This window comes from Nerophis lumbriciformis, linkage group LG23 (assembly GCF_033978685.3).
Source record: "Nerophis lumbriciformis linkage group LG23, RoL_Nlum_v2.1, whole genome shotgun sequence".
Lineage (NCBI taxonomy): Eukaryota > Metazoa > Chordata > Actinopteri > Syngnathiformes > Syngnathidae > Nerophis > Nerophis lumbriciformis.
This window is the reverse complement of record NC_084570.2, coordinates 37,734,101-37,757,225: the sequence shown is the minus strand read 5'-3', so window position 1 is coordinate 37,757,225 and position 23,125 is coordinate 37,734,101. Positions and strand designations below refer to the sequence as shown.

At 43.0% G+C, this 23,125-nt stretch overlaps 1 protein-coding gene across 1 annotated transcript in view; it reads left to right on the top strand.

The window, feature by feature from the left end:
• mtor (mechanistic target of rapamycin kinase) overlaps positions 1-23,125 on the top strand; it is a 277,393-nt gene that overhangs the window by 214,875 nt on the left and 39,393 nt on the right. Inside the window, exons 42-48 of the mRNA XM_061985591.2 lie at positions 5,123-5,221; positions 5,292-5,414; positions 8,019-8,201; positions 8,329-8,463; positions 8,772-8,946; positions 12,209-12,344; positions 12,410-12,557. Of these exons, the coding sequence (XP_061841575.1) occupies positions 5,123-5,221; positions 5,292-5,414; positions 8,019-8,201; positions 8,329-8,463; positions 8,772-8,946; positions 12,209-12,344; positions 12,410-12,557 (999 nt within the window). The remainder of the gene's footprint in view (positions 1-5,122; positions 5,222-5,291; positions 5,415-8,018; positions 8,202-8,328; positions 8,464-8,771; positions 8,947-12,208; positions 12,345-12,409; positions 12,558-23,125) is intronic.

Below are 23,125 nucleotides of genomic sequence, written 5' to 3'. Positions count from 1 at the left end.
AATAGATCACCGGCGTCACAATGTAAACAAATGCCATGGGTGGATCGCCACTTGACATCCACTGTAATGATACCAAGTACAGGAGCGTATCTAGTCGATACTACTATGAGTACAGCGATATTTTTTATCGTCACAAAATCTTTTTTCCTTTTTTTCAAATGTATATTATGTTTATAAACTCAGTAAATATGTGCCTGGACACATGACCAATGTATTATGACCAATGTATGATCCTGTAACTACTTGGTATCGGATCGATACCTAAATGTGTAGTATCATCCAAAACTAATGTAAAGTATCAAACAACAGAAGAATAAGTGATTATTACATTTTAACAGAAGTGTAGATAGAACATGTTAAAAGACAAAATAAGCAGATATTAACAGTTATTGAAAGTGTAGATTAATAATTCATTTTTACAGTTTGTCCCTCATAATGTAGACACAATAATAGGTAGATAAATTACACAATATGTTACTGCATACGTCAGCAGACTAATTAGGAGTCTTTGTTTATTTACTTACTACTAAAAGACAGGTTGTCTTGTATGTTCACTATTTTATTTAAGGACTAAATTACAATAATAAACATATGTTTAATGTACCCTAAGATTTTCTGTTAAAATAAAGCCAATAATGACATTTTTTGTGGTCCCCTTTATTTAGAAAAGTATCGAAATACATTTTGGTACCGGTACCACAATATTGGCATTGGGACAACCCTATTTATTAATAGTTTTTTTTTCTATTTATATATTTACTATCTGTTCATTTTTTTATTTTTTTATTTATTCTGTTTTTTGGTATTTTTTTCTGTTTTTTGGGGGGGCGGGTGGCATTGTTGGTATATAAACAAAAATATATGATTTTGACAGTTAGGGCAGACAATAGATGTATGCAAACATGATGTAATGGATAGGAATGTCTGATGCTGGATGTCAATAAAAACTAAATTACATACAAAATAAAAGCCTTTTTAGACAAACAAACCAGATGGAGCCTTTTTAGACATACAACACCCAACCCTGTTTAAGAAAGGTGTTCAGGAATGAAGAATATAACTATACTCCTGATTAGGGAAACCAGTTTTTTAATTGCACATTTTAAAACAACATTGCCATTCCTTTGTCTAAATATTATAGTTTGTATATTATTACCTGTTATAGTTCTAATGTTAATGTCTTATTATTCATAACCAGTACCTCCACCTTGTCAAAAACCTCCCCAAACTAGTCCCATTCCTCTGTGCTGGGAAGGCCAGGTGTATTTGCAATGCATTGTGGGGGCTGGGCAGACATGCTTGCTGCATGAAGTATTTGTTTACAAGGTGAAAGCCAGCAACAAACTGGAATAAAATGGATCGTGCTACGACATGTTTGATGGTCTCACAACATGTACCAGGTGATGGTGTTAAAAGTCACGTTTGATAGTCTCACAACATGTACCAGGTGATGGTGTTAAAAGTTACATTTGATGGTCTCACAACATGTACCAGGTGATGTGTTAAAAGTCATGTTTGATGGTCTCACAACATGTACCAGGTGATGGTGTTAAAAGTCATGTTTGATGGTCTCACAACACGTACCAGGTGATGTGTTAAAAGTCATGTTTGATGGTCTCACAACATGTACCAGGTGATGGTGTTAAAAGTCACGTTTGATAGTCTCACAACATGTACCAGGTGATTGTGTTAAAAGTCACGTTTGATGGTCTCACAACATGTACCAGGTGATTGTGTTAAAAGTCACATTTGATGGTCTCACAACATGTACCAGGTGATGGTGTTTAAAGTTATGTTTGATGATCTCACAACATGTACCAGGTGATGGTGTTAAAAGTCATGTTTGATGGTCTCACAACATGTACCAGGTGATGTGTTAAAAGTCATGTTTGATGGTCTCACAACATGTACCAGGTGATGTGTTAAAAGTCATGTTTGATGGTCTCACAACATGTACCAGGTGATGGTGTTAAAAGTCACGTTTGATGGTCTCACAACATGTCATGGCCGTTGTGTCCTGAGCAAGACACTTCACCCTTGCTCCTGATGGCTGCTGGTTAGCGCCTTGCATGGCAGCTCCCGCCATCAGTGTGTGAATGTGTGTGTGAATGGGTAAATGTGGAAGTAGTGTCAAAGCGCTTTGAGTACCTTGAAGGTAGAAAAGCGCTATACAAGTACAACCCATTTATCATTTATTATTTATTTACCAGGTGATGGTGTTTAAAGTCATGTTTGATGGTCTCACAACATGTACCAGGTGATGGTGTTAAAAGTCATGTTTGATGGTCTCACAACATGTACCAGGTGATGTGTTAAAAGGCATGTTTGATGGTCTCACAACATGTACCAGGTGATGGTGTTAAAAGTCATGTTTGATGGTCTCACAACATGTACCAGGTGATGTGTTAAAAGTCATGTTTGATGGTATCACAACATGTACCAGGTGATGTGTTAAAAGTCATGTTTGATGGTCTCACATGTACCAGGTGATGGTGTTAAAAGTCATGTTTGATGGTATCACAACATGTACCAGGTGATGTGTTAAAAGTCATGTTTGATGGTCTCACAACATGTACCAGGGGATGTGTTAAAAGGCATGTTTGATGGTCTCACAACATGTACCAGGTGATGGTGTTAAAAGTCATGTTTGATGGTCTCACAACATGTACCAGGTGATGTGTTAAAAGTCATGTTTGATGGTATCACAACATGTACCAGGTGATGTGTTAAAAGTCATGTTTGATGGTCTCACAACATGTACCAGGTGATGGTGTTAAAAGTCATGTTTGATGGTATCACAACATGTACCAGGTGATTGTGTTAAAAGTCATGTTTGATGGTCTCACAACATGTACCAGGTGATGGTGTTAAAAGTCATGTTTGATGGTCTCACAACATGTACCAGGTGATGTGTTAAAAGTCCTGTTTGATGGTCTCACAACATGTACCAGGTGATGGTGTTAAAAGTCATGTTTGATGGTATCACAACATGTACCAGGTGATGTGTTAAAAGTCATGTTTGATGGTCTCACGGCTGCTATCCAAGCTAGTCGCCATATCATTATTAACTCACTAACCTGACTTCTTTTGCCTTTGCTTCTGCGCTGGAAATAAGACAAATCTCAACAAATATTGTTTTTTCTTAAAGCTACCAGGACCATAATTGTGGCAGTTTTTACACTTTTAAAGAAAAGAAGACAACTTTAGGACAGAGTCTTGCATTCAGCCGTGTAAACAAGCTCTTTAGAGTCCAGCAAGACCCACAATGCATTGTGTTTCCACCTCACACTTTCAGGCCCTAATATAGTTTATAACTAGTAATAATAGTGGATTAGATTTATATAGCCCTTTTCTCGACACTCAAAGCACATGACAGAGAACTGAGAGGCCACATTCACACATTGATGGTGATAAGCTACATTTGCAGCCACAGCTGTCCTGCGGTAGACTGCTATTATGCCCCGCCCACCACCACCACCACCATTCATTGTGGATGGCAGAGGCTGGAATCGAACCGAGAACTCTCAAGTTGCTGGAATGGTCGCTCTATCATCTGAGCCACGCCGTCCCATTGTAGGTTTTATGTTCTTATTATAACCTGTTATTATTCATAACCTGTGCCCCACCCTGTCAAAATCTTCACGAGTATTTACTTGTGTGCGATATCATGTGCGATACAAGCAGTCCTGCATTGTTCATTTGTGTGATATAATGTGCGATACAAGCAGTCTTGCAGCGTGTTTACTTGTGTGCGATATAATGTGCGATACAAGCAGTCTTGCGGTTTTCACTTGTGTGACATCATGTGCGATACAAGCAGTCTTGCAGCGTGTTTACTTGTGTGCGATATAATGTGCGATACAAGCAGTCTTGCAACGTGTTTGCTTGTGTGCGATATAATGTGCGATACAAGCAGTCTTGCAGTGTTTACTTGTGTGTGATATTTTGTGTGATACAAGCAGTTCTGCAGAGTGTTTACTTGTGTGTGACATCATGTGCGATACAAGCAGTCCTACAGTGTTTACTTGTGTGTGATATCATGTGTGATACAAGCAGTCTTGCAATGTTTGCTTGTGTGTGATATATTGTGCGATATAAGAGGTTCTGCAGATTGTTTACTTGTGTGTGATATCATGTGCGATACAAGTAATCTTGCAGTGTTTACTTGTGTGTGATATCATGTGCGACACAAGCAGTCCTACAGTGTGATATCATGTGTGATACAAGCAGTCCCGCAGTGTTTACTTGTGTGTGATATCATGTGCGATACATGCAGTCCTGCAGCGTGTTTGCTTGTGTGTGATATCATGTGTGATACCAGCAGTCCTGCAGTGTGTTTACTTGTGTGTGATATCATGTGTGATACCAGCAGTCCTGCAGTGTGTGATATCATGTGCGATACAAGCAATCTTGCAGTGTTTACTTGTGTGTGATATCATATGCGATACAAGCAGTCTTGCAGTGTTTACTTGTGTGTGATATCATGTGCGATACAACCAGTCCTGCAGCGTGTTTACTTGTGTGCAATAATATGTGCGATACAAGTAGTCTTGCGGCGTGTTTACGTGTTTAATATCATGTGCAATACAAGTAGTCCTGCAGTGTGTTTACTTGTGTGTGATGATTTGTGGTTTACGAGCAGTCTAGCAGCATGTTTACTTGTGTGCGATATCATGTGCGATACAAGCAGTCCTGCTGTATTGCACATGCTGTGCAAAGCTGGAGGGACAGTTAACATTTAAATGCCCTCCAATGGACACACAATTTATCCTATTTCACTAAAGTAATTTACAAAAGGTAAACATGCTAGGCTATAGGGTACTAGGAGCTAGCAGCTACACAACGGCTAAGCACACAATAGCACACAAGCTAGACATAGGTAATAATCATTGAACAATAAAAGGTGACATTTGTCAGTATATACAAGTATCAAATAATTATAGTTACATATTACTTACACGTACAAAAAGTCTCCAAGGCAGTGTTAGAAAGTATCCAGTAACAAAAGTGTCCGCATCATTCAACTTACTGCAGCTTGAGCTTAACTTTGTGGATTATTGTGACCACTAGGTGTCACCAAAAATAGCTATTACCACTCCTAATCGTTCTTGTGCTATTTTAGGTGATCCCGCAACTCATCGCTCGAATCGACACTCCTCGTGCTCTGGTGGGTCGCCTCATCCACCAGCTGCTCACAGACATCGGCCGCTACCATCCCCAAGTAAGTCTGCTTCTACAACCAAAACCTGATGTTGAGACTGGTGATTGCATCTGTGTCGCCCCCTCGCCAGGCGCTGATCTACCCGCTGACCGTGGCCTCCAAGTCCACCACTACGGCTCGCCACAACGCCGCCAACAAGATCCTGAAGAACATGTGCGAACACTGCAACACGCTGGTCCAGCAGGCAATCATGGTACGGTCTTGCAGGTCTATAGTCCTATGAGGTGACGTAAACCAAAGGTGTCCAAGCTACAGGCCGCGGGTCAGTGTAATACGGAATTTTTCCCGTGGGATGCTAGCAGTTCTATTTTAAATAGCTGACAGTCTAATTTGCTGCCATCTTGTGGGCAGTGTCAGTAATTTTACATCAATGACCATGAATTTTACCTCAAAGTTAGCATTAACAGCATTAACTTATATGACCCAATCCAAACAACCTTTCCCACTTATGGTGCAAATAAACCAACACAAAAAGTCAACACATAACACAACCTTCTCACTCAACTTTGTGGATTTTATAAAAAAAATGTCCAAACACAACACATAATTCAAAATGACACCCTTTAAATCTACTACAATGTATAATGGGAAAAATGCAAACACTATCCCCACACTTATCCATGTTTGGTGCACTTTTGCTGCTTGATATTTCGGATTGATTACAACACTTTAAGGATGTTATGTAAGTAAACAAGGTAGTAGTCCAACTTTCACATAATCTTAATATTCAATTATATTAATTGTATATCCATTGTATTATAACACATATATACATATATATGTACATTAGGTCAAGAAAAACACAGAGGCTATTTCATCCCTACAAGCCTGGAAACAGGCTTGTAGGGATGAAATAGCCTCTGTGTTTTTCTTGACCTAACGTATATTCCGCTCTACCCTGGTATTGAGCACTGTATAACAAATAAACCACAGAAACCTCGACTATACATACTGTATATATTTATTTATATATATATATATATACGTATATATATATATATATATATATATATATATGTTTTCATATATATATATATATCTATACACATAAATACGTACACATACATATGTATAAGCTATATATGTGTGTTTATATGTATATAAAAACATACATATACCGTATTTTCCGCACTATAAGGCGCACCTAAAAACCACAAATTTTCTCAAAAGCTAACAGTGCGCCTTATAACCCGGTGCGCTTTATTACGATTAATTTTCATAAAGTTTCGATCTCGCAACTTCGGTAAACAGCCGCCATCTTTTTTCCCGGTAGAACAGGAAGCGCTTCTTCTTCTACGCAAGCAACCGCCAAGGAAAGCACCCGCCCCCATAGAACAGGAAGCGCTTTAAGCAACCACCCGCCCCCGGAAGAAGAAGAAAAAACGCGCGGATATCACCGTACGTTTCATTTCCTGTTTACATCTGTAAAGACCACAAAATGGCTCCTACAAAGGACAAGGATCCGGTTCATAAAAAGACGCAATCTCTCCATCCGCACACGGATTACTACCGTATTTCACAACAACTGATATTCCTGTGAACCGCACTGTGGAACGGGAGCACGTACGGTGAATATTCGCACCACAGGGAATGAGAAGTCATCCTTCACTGTGGTTCTAGCTTGCCATGCTAACTTCCACCCATGGTGATATTCAAAAGGAAGACCTTGCCAAAAGAGACCTTTCCAGCCGGCGTCATCATAAAAGCTAACTCGAAGGGATGGATGGATGAAGAAAAGATGAGCGAGTGGTTAAGGGAAGTTTACGCGAAGAGGCCGGGTGGCTTTTTTCACACAGCTCCGAAGGCGAACACACCTTCACTAAGACGGGCAGACAGCTCCGGACGACATACGCCAACATTTGCCAGTGGATCGTAAATGCCTGGGCAGATATTTCGGTCACAACTGTGGTCCGAGCTTTCCGGAAGGCAGGATTCACAGAACAACAGCGACACTGACTCCCGATGACTTCGACGAGACGGAACCGGCCATTTTGGATACCACGCTTGCGCAACTTTTCAATTCGGACACCGAAGACGAAGAATTCGAAGGATTTACGAATGAAGAATAACTTCAGAAGGTGAGCGCTATGTTTATTTTGTGTGTTGTGACATTAACGTTCGAGCAACATTATGTTACTATTGCTCTACACCATTTTGAATTTTACTATGTTTGTGATTGCACATTTGCGTACATTTTGGGACAGAGTTGTTAGAACGCTGGTTTTCAATATATTATTAAAGTTTGACTGAACTATCTGACTGTTTTTTTGACATTCACTTTAGCGCAGCGTTTTTTTGACATTCACTTTAGCGCAGCGTAGGCGCGGCTTATAGTCCGGGGCGGCTTATTGGTGGACAAAATTATGAAATATGTAATTCATAGAAGGTGCGGCTAATAATCCGGTGCGCCTTATAGTGCGGAAAATACGGTATACATACGTATGTATATATAAATACACATACATACTGTATATATACATATATACTTTGTATACATTTTTTAGCCCAATGCGGCCCCCCAAGTCAAAAAGTTTCGGCACCCCAGATGTAAACTGCCAGGAGTGTTAGTCTTTCCTCTCATTATTTCACTGGGAAGGCCAAGTGTTCCCAAACAGGACGGAAGAGTCTTTTCAATCTCCGCCTCCTCCTTAGCACGGCCGTTAGCTATGACTCCAGTGGTTGTCACACGTAGTCTCAGTGCCGTACTAAATGTTCTGTACTGTCATAAACCGCACCAAAGTGTTCTGTCCCGAGTTTGCAAGTGTTTCAAGGTCCTCTCGCCCATCCTGGGTCCCAGGTGAGCGAGGAGCTAATCCGGGTGGCCATCCTGTGGCACGAGATGTGGCACGAGGGCCTGGAGGAGGCGTCACGACTCTACTTCGGGGAGCGCAATGTCAAGGGCATGTTCGCCGTCCTGGAGCCTCTGCACGCCATGATGGAGAGGGGCCCGCAGACTCTGAAGGAGACCTCCTTCAATCAGGTGCGTCTCTGGCAGGTCGGGGTCAAAGGCGTCCTCGGGAAAGTCCAACTGGACAAATTCAGGATTTTGCAGAATGGAACTTTTTCAAATGTATTTTACATTAACTAAATGTTGATGGATGTTGAAGGCATACGGCAGAGACCTGATGGAGGCTCAGGACTGGTGCAGGAAGTACATGCGCTCTGGAAACGTGAAAGACCTGACCCAGGCCTGGGACCTGTACTACCACGTCTTCAGACGCATCTCCAAACAGTTGCCCCAGGTACGCCCAAATGAAAACCTCAGGCTCGGATGTAAGTCCAACTTAAAATGTGAGCAGATTTGCTCATATTTTCACTAGACCCATAATAAATTCATAAAAGAACCAAACTTCATGAATTTTTTTTGTGACCTACAAGTATGTGCTCCAATCACAAAAAAATAAGAGTTGTAGTAATGATTGGAAACTCAAGACAGCCATGACATTATGTTCTTTACAAGTGTATGTAAACTTTTGACCACGACTGTATCTTTAGTTTTAAACCCTGCACCTTTTTTAAAGAGAATACATTTTCTCAAATGTCCTTCCAGCTCACATCCCTGGAGCTGCAGTACGTGTCGCCCAAGCTGCTGATGTGTCGCGACCTGGAGCTGGCCGTGCCCGGGACCTACGACCCCAACCAGCCCATCATCCGCATCCAGTCCATCGCGCCCTCGCTGCAGGTCATCACCTCCAAGCAGCGCCCGCGCAAACTCACCATCATGGGTAACTCCTTGCTAGCAGTGTGTGTCAAAGATCCTCTATAAGACAGGAGCACTTTGTGTTTGCAAGAACCAACTTCCACTTACTTGACTTGGATCCCTCTCCAACCGTCTGAGAGAATATAAATAAATAGCATTTAAATAATAAAAAAATAAAAATCCTTAATATGGCAGGAGTGCTCACACTTTGACCCAGAGGTTGCCAGTTTTGTAAAGAATCAACTCCTTTGTTGTTGTTTTTGAAACTGTGACGACTGTCATAGAAGCAGTCATGTTACGTATTGGAAAGTAGTTTGTCCTAGCTGCTCAATACAACATGGATGCCTTGATAATAACAAAAGAAGTCTTGCATCTTTTTGTAGTTTTTATGGGAAATAACTTGCCTCCCGAGCATCAAATGAGGGTTAAGTAAGCTTTTAATTGGTTTTATGTTTTATAATTATCTGTGGTTAACTTATTTTTACACTTGAGAACGTTAAAATGCTACTTTATCTAAGAAATGCTTTTAAGATTGCTAACATTAAATTGATTCATTGTCTTGATACAAAATTGATATCGGATATCATTATGATATCATCAATAAAAAGTATCAAATTATATGTGCTAGCTCGTAAAATGTGTGATATCATGTGCGATACAAGCAGTCCTGCAGCGTGTTTACTTGTGTGTGATATCATGTGCGATACAAGCAGTCCTGCAGCGTGTTTACTTGTGTGTGTGATATCATGTGCGATATAAGCAGTCCTGCAGAGTGTTTACTTGTGTGTGATATCATGTGCGATACGAGCAGTCCTGCAGAGTGTTTACTTGTGTGTGATATCATGTGCGATACAAGTAGTCCTGCAGAGTGTTTACTTGTGTATACCGGTAATGTCATATTCGATACAAGCAGTCCTGCAGCGTGTTTACTTGTGTGTGTGATATCATGTGCGATACAAGCAGTCCTGTAGGGTGTTTACTTGTGTGTGATATCATGTGCGATACGAGCAGTCCTGCAGAGAGTTTACTTGTGTGTGATATCGTGTGCGATACAAGCAGCATATTTTGTGTTTTTGCCATAAAAAAACAAGGTTTTCTTTAACAAAAACAGCTTAAAACAAAACTTATAATGGACAAATAGATCTGAAGTTGATATAGATATACTTGTTGAAAGTAAAAACAACTTAAATATTGTAGGATTTATTTTTAACACTTCTATGAGTGGGACTGTTTTGGATCCCCAAGAATTTTAGTGGCACTTAAGAAAACAAACTGTCATTGCTAAAAAATAATAATTAATCAAAATCAATGTTATGAATTATTGACGTATTTAATTACTTCACATCAAATATTTCAATATACCTCTCTCTAAAAAATTTTGGGAAAATGTTGCATATTTTGTGTTTTTTCCATAAAAAAACAAGGTTTTCTTTAACAAAAAGAGCTTAAAACAAAACTTATAATGGACAAATAGATCTGATGTTGATATAGATGTACTTGTTGAAAGTAAAAACTATTAAATATTGTAGGATTTATTTTTAACACTTTTATGAGTGGGACCCTTTTGGATACCCAACAAGTTTAGTGGGACTTAAAAAACAAAAACAAAAAATTGTCATTGGGGCAGCGTGGCTCGGTTGGTAGAGCGGCAGTGCCAGCAACTTGAGGGTTCCAGGTTCAATCCCTGCGTCCGCCATCCTGGTCACTGTCCTTGTGTCCTTGAGCAAGACACTTCAGACACGTACTGGTTTACATGTCACTTAAAGACCGAGGTCATGGCTTCCACTGTGAATGAGCTATTGTACTAGTTTGGAAAATGAAAACTTTGAAATGTTTCAGTGTGTGGCCCCCACATGTTTTCATGTTTCAGTGTGTGGCCCCCACATGTTTTCATGTTTCAGTGCGTGGCCCCCACACGTGTTCATGTGGCCCCCACACAAGTTCATGTTTCAGTGTGTGGCCCCCACATGTTTTCATGTTTCAGTGCGTGGCCCCCTCATGTTTTCATGTTTTTGTGTGTGGCCCCCACACGTGTTCATGTTTCAGTGTGTGGCCGCCACATGTTTTCATGTTTCAGTGTGTATCCCCCACATGTTTTCATGTTTCAGTATCTGGCTCCCACATGTGTTCATGTTTCAGTGTGTGGCCGCCACATGTTTTCATGTTTCAGTGTGTGGCCCTCACATGTGTTCATGTTTCAGTGTGTGGCCGCCATATGTTTTCATGTTTCAGTGTGTGGCCCCCACATGTGTTCACGTTTCAGTGCGTGGCCCCCACATGTGTTCATGTTTCAGTGTGTGTCCCCCACATGTTTTCATGTTTCAGTGTGTGGCCCCCACATGTTTGTGTGTGCCCCCCACATGTTTTCATGTTTCAGTGTGTGGCCCCCACATATTTTCATGTTTCAGTGTGTGGCCCCCACATATTTTCATGTTTCAGTATGTGGCCCCCACATGTTTTCATGTTTCAGTGTGTGGCCCCCACATGTCTTCATGTTTCAGTGTGCGGCCCCCACATATTTTCATGTTTCAGTGTGTGGCCCCCACTTGTTTTCATGTTTCAGTGCGTGGCCCCCACACGTGTTCATGTGGCCCCCACACAAGTTCATGTTTCAGTGTGTGGCCCCCACATGTTTTCATGTTTCAGTGCGTGGCCCCCTCATGTTTTCATGTTTTTGTGTGTGGCCCCCACACGTGTTCATGTTTCAGTGTGTGGCCGCCACATGTTTTCATGTTTCAGTGTGTATCCCCCACATGTTTTCATGTTTCAGTATCTGGCTCCCACATGTGTTCATGTTTCAGTGTGTGGCCGCCACATGTTTTCATGTTTCAGTGTGTGGCCCTCACATGTGTTCGTGTTTCAGTGTGTGGCCGCCATATGTTTTCATGTTTCAGTGTGTGGCCCCCACATGTGTTCACGTTTCAGTGCGTGGCCCCCACATGTGTTCATGTTTCAGTGTGTGTCCCCCACATGTTTTCATGTTTCAGTGTGTGGCCCCCACATGTTTGTGTGTGCCCCCCACATGTTTTCATGTTTCAGTGTGTGGCCCCCACATATTTTCATGTTTCAGTGTGTGGCCCCCACATATTTTCATGTTTCAGTATGTGGCCCCCACATGTTTTCATGTTTCAGTGTGTGGCCCCCACATGTCTTCATGTTTCAGTGTGCGGCCCCCACATATTTTCATGTTTCAGTGTGTGGCCCCCACTTGTTTTCATGTTTCAGTGTGTGGCTCCCACATGTTTTCATGTTTCAGTGTGTGGCCCCCACATGTTGTTTGTCTGCAGGCAGCAACGGCCATGAGTTCATGTTCCTGCTGAAGGGCCACGAAGATCTGCGTCAGGACGAGAGAGTCATGCAGCTCTTTGGTCTGGTCAACACCCTGCTGGCCAACGACCCCGCCTCCCTGCGCAAGAACCTCAGGTAGCCTCAGATCCTCCGCTCTGTGGCTCCACGCCTCACCTGTGTCTTCTGCTCCCGCTCCTCAGCATCCAGCGCTACGCTGTCATCCCGCTGTCCACCAACTCAGGCCTGATTGGCTGGGTGCCTCACTGCGACACGCTGCACGCCCTCATCAGAGACTACCGGGAGAAGAAGAAGATCCTGCTCAACATCGAGCATCGCATCATGCTGAGGGTACGTAGACTAACACCTGCCTCACACCTGTGTATTACCTGCCTCACACCTGTGTATTACCTGCCTCACACCTGTATATTACCTGCCTCACACCTGTGTATTACCTGCCTAACCCTGGGTTGTTTAGGTATTTGCTAACATGCCTGAGGGTCCTTTAAAAAGTCCTCCCAACTACTTTGGAATTATAGTACCATTTCTGTCGGGAAGTTTTGAATGTGCAGCGCCATCTGTTGGACTGAGTTAGTTCTTGCACCCTCTTGTCCTCAAAGCAACTTTCACTTTATGTGAACAAACAGTAAAAGTCACAATAAATCAGTTGTTTTTTTGTTTGTTTTAAAGAGAGATTTAGGTTTTTTGCAGTTTTTTTTTTTTTTAATGGAAAATGTAATATTTAATTGACAAATATTCACAAAATATTAAGTATTTTCTCGCATTTAAAATTAATATAAGAATTAGATTTAAATTTAAAAAGGGGCAATGGATCATTGGAAAGCATGGATTTTTTATTAAAATATATATTTTTTTAAATAGTACAATATCTGTATTTTTTAAATTGTATGCAAACTATTGTTTCTGTCAAAAATGAAGACAAAAATTGTATTAAAAAAACAAATAGATTTAATATTAAAGTAAAAAAAATATATATAAATGTATTACAGTTATATTAAAAATATAAAACTCTCAGTGAATTTTTTTTTTAAAAAGCGCTTTATGTTATGCAGTTTTTCTTTTTTAATAGAAATGTCATATTTAATTGACAAATATTCACAAACACTAAGTATTTTCTGGCTTTTCAAATGAATATAAGAATTATGTTTTAATTTTTAAAGTGCCAATTAATCATTAGAAAGCATGGAGTTTTTACTAAAAATTTTTTTTTTTTTAAAGAATTGAACATGCGTATTTTTTAAATTCTATGCAAATTAAATTGTTTCTTAAAAAAAAATGAAGACAAAAATCATATTAAAAAACAAATTGAATTAATATTAAAGTAAAAAATATATATAAACAATTATTATCCATCCATTCATTTTCTAAAAAGTGGCAATGGATCATTAGAAAGCATGGAATTTTTATTCAAATAATATATTTTTATTAAAGAATTGAATGTGTATTTTTTTAATTCTATGCAAATTAGATTGTTTATATAAAGAAAAAAGACAAAATCATATTAAAAAAACAAATTGATTTAATAATATTAAAGTAAAAAAAAATATGTATGAACATTTATTATAGTTATATTAAAAATATGAAACTCTCAGTGAACCAGTTGTTTTTTAAAGTGCTTTATTTCATGCAGTTTTGCTTTTTTTTATGGAAATGTCATATTTAATTGACAAATATTCACAACCACTAAGTATTTTCTGTCATTTAAAATGAATGCAAGAATTATATTTAAATTCAAAAAGTGGCAATGGATCATTAGAAAGCATGGAATTTTTTATAAAAAAAATATATTTTTATTAAAGAATTGAATGTGTATTTTTAAATGTTATGCAAATTAGATTGTTTATTTAAAAAGAAAAATTAAGACAAAATCAAATAAAAAAAACAAATTGATTCAATATTAAAGTAAAAAAAAAAAGATATAACGATGTATTATAGTAATATTAAAAATATAAAACCGTCAGTGAGTCAGGTTTGTTTTTAAAGCGCTTTATTTTATGCAGTTTTACTTTTTTTAATGGAAATTTCATATTTAAATTTATGCAAATGAAATTGTCAAAAACGAGGACAAAAATCATATTAAAAAACGCAATGATTTAATATTATTAATGTAAAAAATATATATAATTTGTATTTGAATGACTAATCAAGGTTCCAATCCTCACTTGTGACCTGTTTGTTTGTAATTAATGTGTGTGTATAAAATGTCAGTGAGTTTCTGGGCTTCTGAAAGACCATTGCATCTTTCATCCAGTGCTGCACAGATGTTTCTGGATTCTGAGTCATGGGGAAGGCAAAATAATTGTCAAAGGATCTACAAGAAAAGGTAATTGAACTGCATAAAACAGGAAAGGGGTATAAAAAGTTATCCAAGGAATTGGGAATGCCAATCAGCAGTGTCCAAACGCTGAATAAGAAGTGGAAAATGAGGGATTCAGGTAGACCAGCAAAGAATTCAGCCACAACTGCCAGGAAAATTGTTCGAGATGCAAAGAAAAATCCATAAATAACCTGAGCTGAAATACAGGACTATCGGAAAAATTGTGGTGTGGCTGTTTCAAGATGCACAATAAGGAGGCACTTGAAGAAAAATGGGATGCATGGTCGAGTCGCCAGGAGAAAGCCATCACTCCAAATTACTTTGTTCCAGAAGTTTTGAGGCTTGTCTCTGTGCTGTTTGGCGTAATGTAAGCGGGATACTTTGTGACATTTGCGCAGAAATGGCTTTCTTCTGGCGACTCGACCATGCAGCCCATTTTTCTTCAAGTGCCTCCTTATGGTGTATCTTGAAACAGCCACACCACAATTTTTCAGATAGTCCTGTATTTCAGCTGAAGTTATTTGTGGATTTTTCTTTGCATCTCAAACAATTTTCCTGGCAGTTGTGGCTGAAATCTTTGCTGGTCTACCTGAATCCCTCATTTTCTACTTCTTAATCAGCGTTTGAACACTGCTGATTGGCATTCTCAATTCCTTGGATATCTTTTTATACCCCTTTCAATGTTTTATGCAGTTCAATTACCTTTTCTTGCAGATCCTTTGACAATTATTTTGCCTTCCCCATGACTCAGAATCCAGAAACATCTGTGCAGCACTGGATGGAAGATGCAATGGTCTGTCAGAAGCTCAGAAACTCACTGACCTTTTATACACACATATTAATTACAAACAAACATGTCACAGGTGAGGATTGGAACCTTGATTAGCCATTCAAATCTGTTTGTGTCAACTTTTGTGCATGTTATCAGATCAAAGTCACTGGGGTATGTAAACTTTTGATCAGGGTCATTTGGAAACTTTCTTGTGTCATTTTGATTTAAAAAGAGTAAACACAGTTGTTTGCCAATAAATAGCTTCACACAACCATTAAGCATGAGTGGAAGAAACAAACATTAAGCATGAGTGGAAGAAAGGTTTTTGTGTTATCATTCATATCCTTTGAAGAATGGCCAAGAAATCATAAATTCTCCCAGGGTATGTAAACTTATGTGCATGATTGTATATATACACACATACATATATATATATATATATATATATATATATATATATATATATATATATATATATATATATATGTATGTGTGGGAAAAAAATCACAAGATGAAATAGTCTTGTGATTTTTTTCCCACACATACATATATTGCGCTCTACTACGGTATCGAGCACTATTTTTTGGATAACCTTATTAAGACATATATATATATATATATATATATATATATATATATATATATATACATACAAACATATATATATATATATATATATATATATACACATATATATATATATATATATATATATATATATATATATATATATACACAGTCGCGATAAAAAGTGTACATACACTTGTAAAGAAGTGAAGTGAATTACATTTATATAGCGCTTTTTCTGAAGTGACTCTAAGCACTTTACATTGTGAAACCCAATATCTAAGTTACATTTACACCAGTGTGGGTGGCACTGGGAGCAGGTGGGTAAAATGTCTTGCCCAAGGACACAACGGCAGTGACTAGGATGGCGGAAGCGGGGCTCGAACCTGCAACCCTCAAGTTGCTGGTACGGCTGCTCTACCAACCGAGCTATACCGCTCCCAAGAAGAATATAATGTCATAGCTGTCTTGAGTTTCCAATAATATCTATAACTAATTTTTTTGTAATAGAGTGATTGGAGCACATACTTGTTGGTCACAAAAAACATTCATGAATTTTTTTTTTTTTTTATGAATTTATTATGGGTCTACTGAAAATGTGAGCAAATCTGCTGGGTCAAAAGTATACATACAGCAATGTTAATATTTGCTTACATGTCCCTTGGCAAGTTTCACTGCAATAAGGCACTTTTGGTAGCCATCCACAAGCTTCTGGTTGGATTTTTGACCACTCCTCTTGACAAAATTGGTGCACTTCAGCTAAATGTGTTGGTTTTCTGACATGAACTTGTTTTTTCAGCATTGTCCACACGTTTAAGTCAGGCCATTCTAAAACCTTAATTCTAGCCTGATTTAGCCTTTCCTTTACCACTTTTGACGTGTGTTTGGGGTCATTGTGTCATGACTTGGTCCTGGGTGTTTGCTTTTCCGGGATGCAACGGAAAGTTGGCACGGGCGAGATGGGAATGTAGGTACATGATTTATTTAAACTATCAAAAAAAGGAATAAACGAAAAGCGCGCACAGGGGCGGAGGTACAAAACTAGACTATAAACACAAAACTTGCACATTGGCAGAAACTATGAACAATTAAACAAAACTTGCAAACTATGGCTTGAATAAAGAAAACTTACTTGGCATGGACAAAAAAGGAGCAGCGTGAACGATGGACATGAAAAGGAGTTAGAAATGTGTCGAGCATAAATGTGGGGTGGTCGTCAGAAAGACAAACTGAAAAACACTGAACTTAAATACTACAGACATGATTAACGAAAACAGGTGCGTGACTCAAGACGTGAAACAGGTGCGTGACGTGACAGGTGAAAACTAATGGGTTGCTATGGTGACAATCAAGAGTGCACAATGAGTCCAAACAGAAAAGACAGAAACTAAAGAGTCCTATAACTAAACAAAACATGACTTAAAACAAAACATGATTACACAGACATGACAGAGCCCCTCCCTTAAGGACAGATACCAGATGTCCATAAAGAAATTAACAAGAGTCATGGGAGGGCGGGAGGGGGACATGGCGGTGGATCGCCAGACCACGTGTCCCCGTATCCACCGGGGCATAAATAGGTGGCGGCGGCGAGTGGAACGCCGCTGCAGCAGGCGAGGCGGGCGCCCAGGGAATGGCCACATTCGTGGCCGACTGGGAGGTGGGCGCACTTGGCGTGGCGGGCGACCAGGTAGCGGCCATATCCGTGGCCGACGAGGAGGGAGGCGCGTCGTCATCGTGGCTTGGCGTGGTGAGTCAGGCGGCGAAGCTCGGCGTGGCGCGTCAGGCGGCGAAGCTCGACGTGGCGCGTCAGGCGGCGAAGCTCGACGTGGGTCTTGGTCTTGGCGTGGGTCTTGGTCTTGGCATGGCGGGTCTTGGTCTTGGTCTTGGCATGGCGGGTCTTGGTCTTGGCGTGGGTCTTGGTCTTGGCATGGCGAGTCTTGGTCTTGGCATGGCGGGTCTTGGTCTTGGTCTTGGCATGGCGGGTCTTGGTCTTGGCATGGCGGGTCTTGGTGTCGTTGAGCTGCGACTGGCGGCACTTGGCGTCGTTGAGCTGCGATTGGCGGCACTTGGCGTTGTTGAGCTGCGACTGGCGGCACTTGGCGTCTTGGAGCTGCGACTGGCGGCACTTGGCGTTTTTGAGCTGCGACTGGCGGCACTTGGCGTCTTGGAGCTGCGACTGGCGGCACTTGGCGTCTTGGAGCTGCGACTGGCGGCACTTGGCATCTTGGAGCTGCGACTGGCGGCACTTGGCATCTTGGAGCTGCGACTGGCGGCACTTGGCGTCTTGGAGCTGCGACTGGCGGCACTTGGCGTCTTGGAGCTGCGACTGGCGGCACTTGGCGTCGTGGAGCTGCGACTGGCGGGACTTGGCGTGGAGGGTCTTGGACTTGGCATGGAGGGTCTTGGTCTTGGACTTGGCGTGGAGGGTCTTGGTCTTGGACTTGCCGTGGAGGGTCTTGGTCTTGGACTTGGCGTGGAGGGTCTTGGTCTTGGACTTGGCGTGGAGGGTCTTGGTCTTGGACTTGGCGTGGAGGGTCTTGGTCTTGGCGTGGAGGGTCTGGTGCTAGCCGTGGAGCAGCTACAGGTGCTAGCCTTGGAGCAGCTAGCCGTGGTGCTAGCCTTGGAGCAGGTGGAGGTGGCCTAGCTGGGGGTTGCGGCTTGGCATGGCGGAAGACTGGTGGTGGCGGCCGTGCTGGAGGCTGTGGCTTGACATCGTGATGCTGAGCCACCCCACCTGAACAATTCCCAGCCCTAGCCCCCCCCTCAAGGGGCGGATACCAGACGCGCTCCCTGCGGTCTGGAACTCTCTGTAGGGGTGAGCGGAGGAGGGCAGAAACTTCCCCATTAAATTGTCCAAATTGTCTTTTTTGTACCTGGGATTGAGTGGGTGAAAAAAAATTGTTTTGTGTCTTGGGTGTGGCTTGAGTCCTGGGGAGCGGGGAATCAAAAGAAAAAGAATTCAGAAAAAAAAAATCCTGGTCTTTGACGTCATCCGGGCGAAGCCGGGCTGGCTGCTGCTTGCTTCCGCCCGGAGGGGGAGGGGCTTGTGGGAGCGGCGTGTCCTGCTGGCTGGCGGAAGTTCTTCCTGAAGTCCTTCGTCGGGAGCGGCGCTTCCGGCACTGCGCTGCGTCCCCGCATTCCTGGGACCAAATGGAGTCTCTGTACTCCACGGAGGAGTAGCGCAGAGTTTCTTCCTCCATCGCGCACAGGACCGCCCAAGAAGCCTCGTCCAAAATGTCCAACTCGGCCAACTTAGGTGCGGAAAAGCGGGTCTGCTGACGACCTACTGTCATGACTTGGTCCTGGGTGTTTGCTTTTCCGGGATGCAACGGAAAGTTGGCACGGGCGAGATGGGAATGTAGGTACATGATTTATTTAAACTATCAAAAAAAGGAATAAACGAAAAGCGCGCACAGGAGCGGAGGTACAAAACTAGACTATAAACACAAAACTTGCACATTGGCAGAAACTATGAACAATTAAACAAAACTTGCAAACTATGGCTTGAATAAAGAAAACTTACTTGGCATGGACAAAAAAGGAGCAGCGTGAACGATGGACATGAAAAGGAGTTAGAAATGTGTCGAGCATAAATGTGGGGTGGTCGTCAGAAAGACAAACTGAAAAACACTGAACTTAAATACTACAGACATGATTAACGAAAACAGGTGCGTGACTCAAGACGTGAAACAGGTGCGTGACGTGACAGGTGAAAACTAATGGGTTGCTATGGTGACAATCAAGAGTGCACAATGAGTCCAAACAGAAAAGACAGAAACTAAAGAGTCCTATAACTAAACAAAACATGACTTAAAACAAAACATGATTACACAGACATGACAGAGCCCCTCCCTTAAGGACAGATACCAGATGTCCATAAAGAAATTAACAAGAGTCATGGGAGGGCGGGAGGGGGACATGGCGGTGGATCGCCAGACCACGTGTCCCCGTATCCACCGGGGCAGAGATAGGTGGCGGCGGCGAGTGGAACGCCGCTGCAGCAGGCGAGGCGGGCGCCCAGGGAATGGCCACATTCGTGGCCGACTGGGAGGTGGGCGCACTTGGCGTGGCGGGCGACCAGGTAGCGGCCATATCCGTGGCCGACGAGGAGGGAGGCGCGTCGTCATCGTGGCTTGGCGTGGTGAGTCAGGCGGCGAAGCTCGGCGTGGCGCGTCAGGCGGCGAAGCTCGACGTGGCGCGTCAGGCGGCGAAGCTCGACGTGGGTCTTGGTCTTGGCGTGGGTCTTGGTCTTGGCATGGCGGGTCTTGGTCTTGGTCTTGGCATGGCGGGTCTTGGTCTTGGCGTGGGTCTTGGTCTTGGCATGGCGAGTCTTGGTCTTGGCATGGCGGGTCTTGGTCTTGGCATGGCGGGTCTTGGTCTTGGCATGGCGGGTCTTGGTGTCGTTGAGCTGCGACTGGCGGCACTTGGCGTCGTTGAGCTGCGATTGGCGGCACTTGGCGTTGTTGAGCTGCGACTGGCGGCACTTGGCGTTTTGGAGCTGCGACTGGCGGCACTTGGCGTTTTTGAGCTGCGACTGGCGGCACTTGGCGTCTTGGAGCTGCGACTGGCGGCACTTGGCGTCTTGGAGCTGCGACTGGCGGCACTTGGCGTCTTGGAGCTGCGACTGGCGGCACTTGGCATCTTGGAGCTGCGACTGGCGGCACTTGGCGTCTTGGAGCTGCGACTGGCGGCACTTGGCGTCTTGGAGCTGCGACTGGCGGCACTTGGCGTCGTGGAGCTGCGACTGGCGGGACTTGGCGTGGAGGGTCTTGGACTTGGCATGGAGGGTCTTGGTCTTGGACTTGGCGTGGAGGGTCTTGGTCTTGGACTTGCCGTGGAGGGTCTTGGTCTTGGACTTGGCGTGGAGGGTCTTGGTCTTGGACTTGGCGTGGAGGGTCTTGGTCTTGGCGTGGAGGGTCTGGTGCTAGCCGTGGAGCAGCTACAGGTGCTAGCCTTGGAGCAGCTAGCCGTGGTGCTAGCCTTGGAGCAGGTGGAGGTGGCCTAGCTGGGGGTTGCGGCTTGGCATGGCGGAAGACTGGTGGTGGCGGCCGTGCTGGAGGCTGTGGCTTGACATCGTGATGCTGAGCCACCCCACCTGAACAATTCCCAGCCCTAGCCCCCCCCTCAAGGGGCGGATACCAGACGCGCTCCCTGCGGTCTGGAACTCTCTGTAGGGGTGAGCGGAGGAGGGCAGAAACTTCCCCATTAAATTGTCCAAATTGTCTTTTTTGTACCTGGGATTGAGTGGGTGAAAAAAAATTGTTTTGTGTCTTGGGTGTGGCTTGAGTCCTGGGGAGCGGGGAATCAAAAGAAAAAGAATTCAGAAAAAAAAAATCCTGGTCTTTGACGTCATCCGGGCGAAGCCGGGCTGGCTGCTGCTTGCTTCCGCCCGGAGGGGGAGGGGCTTGTGGGAGGGGCTTGTGGGAGCGGCGTGTCCTGCTGGCTGGCGGAAGTTCTTCCTGAAGTCCTTCGTCGGGAGCGGCGCTTCCGGCACTGCGCTGCGTCCCCGCATTCCTGGGACCAAATGGAGTCTCTGTACTCCACGGAGGAGTAGCGCAGAGTTTCCTCCTCCATCGCGCACAGGACCGCCCAAGAAGCCTCGTCCAAAATGTCCAACTCGGCCAACTTAGGTGCGGAAAAGCGGGTCTGCTGACGACCTACTGTCATGACTTGGTCCTGGGTGTTTGCTTTTCCGGGATGCAACGGAAAGTTGGCACGGGCGAGACGGGAATGTAGGTACATGATTTATTTAAACTATCAAAAAAAGGAATAAACGAAAAGCGCGCACAGGGGCAGAGGTACAAAACTAGACTATAAACACAAAACTTGCACATTGGCAGAAACTATGAACAATTAAACAAAACTTGCAAACTATGGCTTGAATAAAGAAAACTTACTTGGCATGGACAAAAAAGGAGCAGCGTGAACGATGGACATGAAAAGGAGTTAGAAATGTGTCGAGCATAAATGTGGGGTGGTCGTCAGAAAGACAAACTGAAAAACACTGAACTTAAATACTACAGACATGATTAACGAAAACAGGTGCGTGACTCAAGACGTGAAACAGGTGCGTGACGTGACAGGTGAAAACTAATGGGTTGCTATGGTGACAATCAAGAGTGCACAATGAGTCCAAACGTGGAACAGTCGAAACTAATGGGTAATCATGGAAACAAGACAAGGGAGTGAAAAGACAGAAACTAAAGAGTCCTATAACTAAACAAAACATGACTTAAAACAAAACATGATTACACAGACATGACACATTGTCCTGTTGGAACACCCAACTGCGCCCAAACCCAACCTCCGGGCTGATGATTTTAGGTTGTCCTAAAGAATTTGGAGCACCAGTTCCATTGGCAGCAAAACAGGCCCAGGGTATAATACTACCACCACCATGCTTGACAGTAGGTTTGGTGTTCCTGGGATTAAAGGCCTCACCTTTTCTCCTCCAAACATATTGCTGGGTATTGTGGCCAAACAGCTCAATTTTAGTTTCATCTGACCACAGAACTTTCCTCCAGAAGGTCTTATCTTTGTCCATGTACACAGCCTCTCCACCACCAAGACTCCTACAGTGCCTCCTCGTGGCCACACACGATAACTGGGACCTCGCGATCTCAGGCTAAACTGGAGGGGATCTCAGAGCAGCAGTGGGCCCCAGAGGCGAGGTGTGCAGGCCCACCCTGGCATCCGCCAATCACTGCCTAAGTCAGGGGTCTGCAACCTTTACCACTCAAAGAGCCATTTTGACCCGTTTCATAAATTCAAGAAAACAATAGGAGCCACAAAACTCTTTTGAAATTTAAAATGAAATAACACGGCATACAGGTTTTTTTTTGCTTTGTGCTATGTATAAACTAGACACGCGGCCCGCGAGACGTTATTTCGCGAGTTTTATATGAATGCCGCTTGACAGCGTCATACTTGCCAACCCTCACAATTTTTCCGGGAGACTCCCGAAATTCAGGGCAACTATTCTCTCGAATGTCTGCTGATTTTCACCTAAACAACAATAATAAGGGCGTGCCGTGATGGCACTGTCTTTAGCGCCCTCTACAGGCTGTATAAACAGCGTGCCAGCACAGTTACATGTTGTATGCGGCTTCTGCAGACACACATAAGTGACTGCAATGCATACTTAGTCAACAGCCATACAGGTTACACTGAGGGTGGCCGTATAAAACAACTTTAACACTGTTACTAATATGCGCCACACTGTGGACCCACACCAAACAA